Source organism: Protopterus annectens, chromosome 1.part1 (assembly GCF_019279795.1).
Source record: "Protopterus annectens isolate FY-2018-M chromosome 1.part1, PAN1.0, whole genome shotgun sequence".
Classification (NCBI taxonomy): domain Eukaryota; kingdom Metazoa; phylum Chordata; order Ceratodontiformes; family Protopteridae; genus Protopterus; species Protopterus annectens.
The window spans coordinates 722,231,319-722,239,483 of NC_056726.1; the positions used below are offsets into that span (position 1 = coordinate 722,231,319).

Below are 8,165 nucleotides of genomic sequence, written 5' to 3' on the forward strand. Positions count from 1 at the left end.
TATATATATATATATATATATATATATATATATATATATATTTTTATTTATTATTTTTTTTTACTTTTTTTGCTATCATCATATGTGATAACACATAAAGTTTACAAACAATATCACAGCAGTAGCGAGATCAATTGGCACCCTACAAAGTCCACAAGCTGATGCCTCTCCCAACCCTCTAAAAAGAAAGCACCACTGCATTACTGCTCTCTGAATTGTGTTTCCACCAATTCATGTACCGACGAAACTCCTATTTGGTGCCCTCATTTTTTTTAGTATTTTGCTCCCCTTCTACTTAGTGTCCCATATCCATCACCTGGTCTACCAGTGTCTCCAGCACCTCCAGGCCTTGCTCTGATGCAAGTGCATGATGGTCTAGTTGTCTCTAGTCAGCTGGGGTATTTACATTTTAATAGCCAACCTCGTTACTCCTCCCCTCCAAACACAGCACCCATTGCTGTGTTCAATGGGCAGGCATGTAATGGGGATGTGCAGTGTACCACACCACCTCAATGGCAGCTCAACCATGTCTGCAACCTTTTTACTCTTGGGTCCATAGATTCAAATAGGGATCATCAAAGGAACACCAACGGAACTGCCGCACTCCTACTCCCCAAGATGTGACCGCTCATTGCTGCTGCTTCATTGCTCACCAAGCCACTTATTGAATCCAAGTGGGCTAGGCTGCAGTTAGGGCTTTATCCCTTTATGCCACTGGAGTGGCTTTGTGCCTTGATTTATAGGTTACTCCACCTAGAGCTCAGCAGATGTTTGTCCAGGACACTTAAGATAAGAGCACTAACAAAAAAGTCAAGTTTAATTGCTTCCTCATCACAGGTCATTCTTTGGGTTGTAGTCCTAAAGCATTTTGAATCTTGGGGCTCGAAGTCTGGGGCTTACTCCAGTCTTCATTTAGGGTACTAGCTGCTTAACAGTAAAACTCCCATCCACATTTCATCAGGAAAGATCCTGTAAATATTCATATGCAATTATGTGACTACACTGCAAACAAGTTGCTTAATTCCCTACACAGAAAAGTCAGGTGGCAAACTGCTGCAGGAGGTCTAGAATAAAAATGACAGTATTAACTTTTAATATAATAAACCTTGTGTCACTTTCTGTAAGCTAAACCTAACATTGCTCTTCTGTTGTATATGTGGTGCTCTTAATTCCAGTATTCTTATTATTGTGACTAGTTGTGGCTAAAACCACCAGTGGTCCAGGTCACCTGCCTGTAAAAAAAAACGAAAAAGAAGTACAATGAAATACAATATGTGTATCATACAAACTCCACCCATGGTTTGGTCCACAATATGAGCCACAAAGCCATAACCACTGACAACACAGCAAGGTGACGTTAACTGAGGGGATGGCACAGAACATACAAAAAAAGGAAAATATTTAACAATGAATCACTGAGAAGATCAAATATGTGACCTAGTGCTCAGAAAGCCTAAAAGAAATACAAACATCAGAAGCCATAAAAGAAAAGAAGGGGCGATGGGGGGACTTCTGTTGACAAAGTTAGGTGGAAAACATACCGTGAGCTGTGGAATAGTAGCTGGTTCCACCAGCATCTAGCTCATGCTCTGTCTATGAAACAGTCACTAAGACTAAAACAGCTGACAGTGTGAGATAAGGATGTCAGAAGAGGCAGGATTTAGTGTCCATTGGCAAGCTTTTCATAAAGGGATTTTTTGCTACTAAAGTATCCTTTGATGAGGAGCAGAATGACAGCATCAGATGCAGAAAGCATGGGTGTGCATACAGGAATATAGCATATTGTAAGATGGCAAAGTACTAGTGGGACTGATATTTGCTGTACTTCCTCTGTGAACAAATACTTGTATGAATGATGTGCCCCAATACATGTTAAGGACTGCATATGTTACAAAACTCATGTTTTCACCTGCTTCCATCAACACAAATGTAGTGCATCTTGGTGACCTTACATACTGTTAATTGTGTGCAACTAACATATTACTCAGGGCAGCACACTACTGAATGATTACTTCTGGTCAAAAGAAAGACAGGAAAAAGAAACATGTGACAGTGTATGACTCATAAAGTACAGGGTAATGCTGGCACTGGCAGTGCAATGCCAATCCAGGGTACCCACGTGCATAAGATCTCAACAGTGAAACTGCATATATTCACATTACATAAAAAACACTCTGGCAAGGAATAAAGTACAAATGATAGGCAACTGTCCTACCAACTACTCTGCACATGACTTTTGGAGTCTGCACCTCTGCAGAATGTCCACCTTTTTCCTTCTAAGGAACAAACCAGTAGTACATAAGATTATGCACTTTATTTATGATCTTTGTCTTTTTCAGTAAAGCTTTATAAGCAAATGACAGGCATAAAAGTTAAGATAAACTATTCCATTATGCTAAAGCAAACTTTTTTTTTTTTACAGTAGAGGGATGGTAGTTTGGACATGCAAGCTGTGCCTTTGTGACCAAACAACCCTCACCCCATCAAGTGTAAAAATATGAATTAATGAGTCACTACTGTAATGTGTTACTTTACTGTAACTTTGATGTGGATGTGTGGCAGAAGCAGAATAATTTCCCAAGATGGTGGCTACATTATTAGGTTCATAGGTAGGTACTAGGCTATCTGCCCGAGGGCATTTATAAGCCTAGCCAGAATGTGTTGGCTTTTGCTACCCCCTTAAGATTAGTTCCCTGTGCCTCTGTCCAGCAGAGCCACTGAAGTGATCCCTGAGGTAAACTTTGTGTTTCCCATCCATTCGTCAAAGCTTCTCTTGAAGAGTGTTAGCGAGGAGCTCTGACTAATGTAGATTGGAATCTTGTTTCAAAGCATGGGAAGTCTCTGGGACAGGAATCTATCCCTCCAGCACGTCTTATTTATTGTTGTGGTGAGGTTTAGATCCCTAGAGCATGTGTCTCGAGTGGATATGGTTTTCTTTAGGTGGAGCATGTCCATCAATTCTGGGTTGGACATGGCCTTTTATGTCAGGCAGAGATCACCTCTGAGTAGGCGCTATGCAACTGAGTAGTACAGCTGGAGTTTCTTCAGTCGAGTTGCATAGGGCACCTGTTTGAGGCCAGTGATCCTCTTGGTGAGGTACTTCTGTGGTCTTTCCAGCTGTTGCAGGTGTCTTGTAACGTACATCCCAAATGGAGCATTGTACTCTATGATGGGTCTGATGAGTGATGAGTAGAGGGGCACAAAGACCTCTTTTGATCTGGATGCAAACCCTTTTGTGATTAGGTGGGCGACATACAAGGATTTTTCTAACCACTTTGGCAATGTGATTATCAAAGGAGAAATTACTATCTACTTCGGTCCCCAGATCCCTTATTATATCTTCCGTATTTAGGGGACTACCACCTATGTGGTAGTTTGTGGGTACTTTGTTTTTACCAAAAGGGATGACTATGCACTTTTTGGCATTTAGCTTGAGGCCATGGTTTTGACACCAGGTATCTGTATCAGTGAGACCCTTTTGGAGGATGTCTGTGTCAGCCGGAGAGTAAATTACAGCCTCCAATTTGCAGTCGTCTGTGAACTTGGTCAGCCATAGTCCCCCTGTGCTTGCCTGTACCTCTGAGAAGTATATGCCAAACAGGAGGGGTCTTAGGATTGAGCCCTGGGGAATGCCACTTATAACTGGTTTAGAGTCAGACCTAGCTCCCGCAACTCTTACCATGTAGGTTCTACCCGTGAGCCATTTGGCAACCCATCTTGTGATGTAGGGGTTTATGTTTAGGCTGGTGAGCTTGTCTATAATACCAGAATGGGGAATGGTGTTGAATGCCTTTGCGAGGTCCAGGTAGGCTGTGTGGACTACCTTTCCCTCATCTATAGCCTTGATAACTGTCTCAAAGAAGTCCATCAGGTTTAGGATGCATGATCTGCTCTTAACAAAGCCAAACTGGGTAGGGTCTAGTGTTTGGAGGTTCCCAATCTCTCTGTTAATGAGATCCTGGATGATGCGCTCCATAGCCTTGCAGACCAAGCTAGTCAGGCTTATAGGGTGATAGTTCCCGGGGTCTGTTGTGGCTCCACCTTTGTGGAGCAGAATAACCATTGCTGTGCGCCACTCTATGGGCATGTAGCCTGTGGAGAGGCTGAGTTTAAACAGTGTGTTTAGGTGAGGGGTTAGTTCATCTTTGAGCTTGTGTAGGATGCAGCCTGGGACACCGTCCGGTCCCATTGATGCTGTGTTTTTGGCTTTGGAGAGTGCTGTTTTAACCTGAGTGTCTGTGATTTCAGGGGCACTACATTCTTCTGGCATGGTTATGGGCCTTTTTGGAGGTGAGAGGGGGGTGAAGTTTGCACTGAACCTATCTGCCATGATGTTGGCGATATCGGTCGGTTCAGTGTAATTTGTGCCATTCTGCAGTAACTCTGAGCAGATCTGAGAATTGCCACTTAGATTCTTGACATGGCTAAAGAATGCCTTGTGGTTATCTTTGGAGCCCTTGGCTATTTTTCTTTCGAAGCTAGCCTTGGATGATTTTATGAGGGATCGTAGTTTCTTGCTGATACTGATCAGGGATGTCTTCCCTTCTTGGGATTTTACTCTCTTCTGTACTAGTTTCTTCCTTCTGTTGTATAGCATGTTTATGGCAGGGTTCCACCAGACTGGTTTCCTTTTCTTGGAGGAGTGAGTCTTGGTTTTGCTTGGGATAGCACAATCCATGCATTCTTGTAGGTGCCCGTAGGGTGCATTAGTAAAGGATTTTGCAGCTTGGGCAGCATTATCCTTTAGCATGGAGGATTTGAAACTTTCCACCTCGGTCTTAAGTAACGACAAGTTTGCTTTTGAAAAGTTTTTCACAGTGGTTTCCTTGACCAGGGATAGGAGCGGAATGTGGATATCCAGAGTGATTAGTTTATGGTCAGATCTAACCAGTGAGGGATTGACCTCCAGTGTGGAACACCGGTCACCCATGTTGGTGATGACCAGGTCCAATATGTTGTCACCTCTGGTGGGGGTGTTGACCAGTTGATCCAGGACATTTGAGTTTATAAATTCTAGGAAATGTTGGGCAAGGGAGTTAGTACTTTAGTTCTCCCGGTTAATGTTTGGGTAATTGAAATCACCCAATATCAGGGTGTTTGGTAGGACCTTTATGTTTCCCAGTGTTTCCAGAAATGCAGAATGGGGGTCCTGGGACATGGTGGGTGATCTGTAGCAAGCTACAATTTGAATTGCAGTTTTCCCTATTGTTAGTTGCATGTGGATGATCTCTGAAGCATCATGCTGTGCCACTAACCTGGAGGTGTGGGTATCCTTGATGAATATGGATACGCCTCCACCTTTTGTACTTCAGACCAGGTTTTGTGGCTGAAATGTATGGTATGAGTTGTAGCCTGGTAGTGCTGGGGTGATGTCTGGAGCCTTAAACCAGGTTTCTGTTACTGCACATATATTGATTTTCTCCATACTGAGGAGTGCCTCGAGTGCATGCATTTTGAGGTTTACACTTCTGGCACTGAGTAGCATTACCCTCAGTTTTTTGTTACTTGTGCTATTTACGTTGGTGGGTTTGTCTTTTGAGCCTTACCTAAAGAAGGCACTATGGGGGTGGCAAGAGCCTTGGCCAGTATTCGAAAGCCTAAGGGTGACAGGTGCAAGCCGTCTCTAGTGAAGCAGCATGGCTTGTCGACTATGTCATCCCAGGCGGATAGATACTGGATCCCCTTTAAATGACACCAGAAGCTTAGCCAATTGTTGAAATTGATAATTTTTTCTTTATACTGTGGTATCATTCTTGGTGAGGGGAGGATGCTACTCAGGGTCAGGGTCATACCGGCCTGGGCTACGTGATTAGAGAGCTCTTTCATGTCTCTTTTCATGTAGTCAGGGAGGTACGGCTCAGGTCATTCACACCAACATGGACAATGACAGAATCGTATTTGTACTTGTTCTGGAGTGACCTGAGTGCTTGTGTTATGTGGCAGATCCTGGCATCTGACAGGCAGCTAACAGTAACCTTCTCCTTGTTCAGCCTAGTGAGTGGGATGTCAGTGTGCTTGACTATAGAGTCACCTATTACTAGTCTGTTGGGTATGTTATTTTGCCTTAAGGGCTGTGATTGCATGGCACTCTGGTTTTGTGAAGTATGTGTTTCATGGTTTGTGTTGGGGGTGGAGATTGCTTGGATGTCTGCTTTGGAGGTCTCTGTTGCTTTCGCAGATTTTTATTTAGAGCCACCGAGTATGTGTTCATGTATTTATGTGTGTTTTTTGCCAGTGCTGGTTTCGTAGGTCTATGTGAGACTGGTGGTGTGATGCAAGTAATTCCCTTCTCCTCTTGACTGTCTGATCCAGTCTTGGGTTGAGAGAGCTTAGCCTCCAGTTTGGCTATATAATTGTATCTCTCGCATGTATTAGTGTTTGGTGGTAGGAGGAGAGGGTTGTCTGTGTACGTGAGCCAGCTATAACATTGCCTCAAAATGCCCAGATTCACCAGTTGGACTGGAGAGTACACCTGAAACTGCCCTTTGTACATGCCTGGATAGGTACAGTGACTGTTTTACTGACTGGTTGGTAAGGTCGACTAGAGAGCCTTGTCCTTCTGTACAGTATAGGGGGTCTAGTGCTAAGGTTTATTAGTGCTTGCTATGGGTTTTGAGCAAGTGCTAGGCTGAAAAGTGAATGGTTTGATTGCTTAAGTTGAACGCTTGTCTAGTTCCAAGGGAAAAACTGAAGAGCAGACTTTGTGGAGCCGGGAATAGTTATACCCTAGCTAACCGGCACTGCCCGCTGCACAAAACCATGCAAATGCGGTTTTTATAGCAGGGAAATGATAGAGAGAGAAATTAGCCCAAAATGGCCAATAAACTACTAATTTCTGGGCTGAAACCACTCCTCCAGGGACAGTTGCTCAAAGCTCCCTTCTCTCACAGGTGAACAGAGAAACTTCCTTCTATCCAAGTAAAGTATGGGCAAACACAGAAACTTGTAACACAGCCCTGAATTCAGCACTAACCTGAAAACTGGACTATATTAGCTGGGAAAACAAGTATTTTTTTTTTGTTTGTTTTTTTGTTTTTTTTCAGAAAATAAAGCAGATACAATCAAAAAACACTTTAAATGCACAGAAATGGCTATCACACTTGAGTGTGTAGCCTACAACAGTTAAACAGGTAATTTAAACACAAAAACAACTTTGTTAAAGTGCAGACAGTAAAATAAGTAAAATATGTAGCTGAAACAAGCTTTTTAAATCACAGAAACTCTAAAAAATTGGCATTTTAGGCGGAATTAGCTAAAGGCAGCAAGAAAATGCAGAAAAATGATACTTAATCACTCCAAAGTCTCTCTTTTGTCTCTCTGCTGCTGTAGAACTCTGCAGAGCACCAGGCAGGAGCTTGCTGAGCTGTATACAAGCACAAAAACCTTGCAAATGCAGTTATTATAGCTGGGAAATGAAAGCGAAATTAGCCCAAATGTTGGTGATTAATTCAACCATGACATGTGACCATGTACCTGTAGGTAAAAGTGACTGGCAGAACAAAGGCAAAGGTCACTTATTACAACGGTAAGTGAAAAAAGGTGTTGAGCTGTGTTGTGGGTAGTGTTTAGAGGAAATGGATGTTCCCCACCTACTTGTATGACTGGCTTTGTTTTTCCACATCTTAAGAAACTTAAACAATTCTCTCTGTGTAAAGGCAGGAGTACTGACAGTTTAACATCTTTCTGGATACAGTTTGACTTATGAAATGTTAATTTGATATGAGAAGGAGTAAAGCAACTAGTGTACGCTGTAAAAAACAGGGCTGGCTATGGCAGTAACATGGCTGGAGAAAGAATATGTCACTGCAACAGCTGCGGCATTAGCAGGGCAGCAGAAGGAAGCAGCCATGACGTAGAATGCAGAAGACACAAGTGTCACTGTTTAGCTATGAAAACTATGGTCTCAAAGGCAAAGAGTCTGCTGACTATCAACATTCAACCCTTTCATACACATCCCGGTGATTTGGGAGGTCTGGCCATCTACAAAGGTTGTACTTACTAAGGAACGGATATTCTAATAACTGCCCATATGTCTGAAATGATGGGAGATATATTCTGGGCATGTGATTCTGGTCACATATTTTATGTGCTTCAAAAGGGAAATACTAGAGAAAAGAGACAATAAAAAAGGAAAACAGAAACAAATGTAACCTGGGTTCCAGTCA

General features: G+C 42.7%; 1 protein-coding gene across 1 annotated transcript in view; it reads right to left on the reverse strand.

The window, feature by feature from the left end:
* Positions 1–1,202: 1,202 nt before the first annotated feature.
* Positions 1,203–8,165, reverse strand: part of LOC122814958 (AT-rich interactive domain-containing protein 3A-like) — a 76,328-nt gene continuing 69,365 nt past the window's right edge. The window contains exon 3 of the mRNA XM_044087219.1: positions 1,203–1,232. Within this exon, the coding sequence (XP_043943154.1) occupies positions 1,203–1,232 (30 nt within the window). The remainder of the gene's footprint in view (positions 1,233–8,165) is intronic.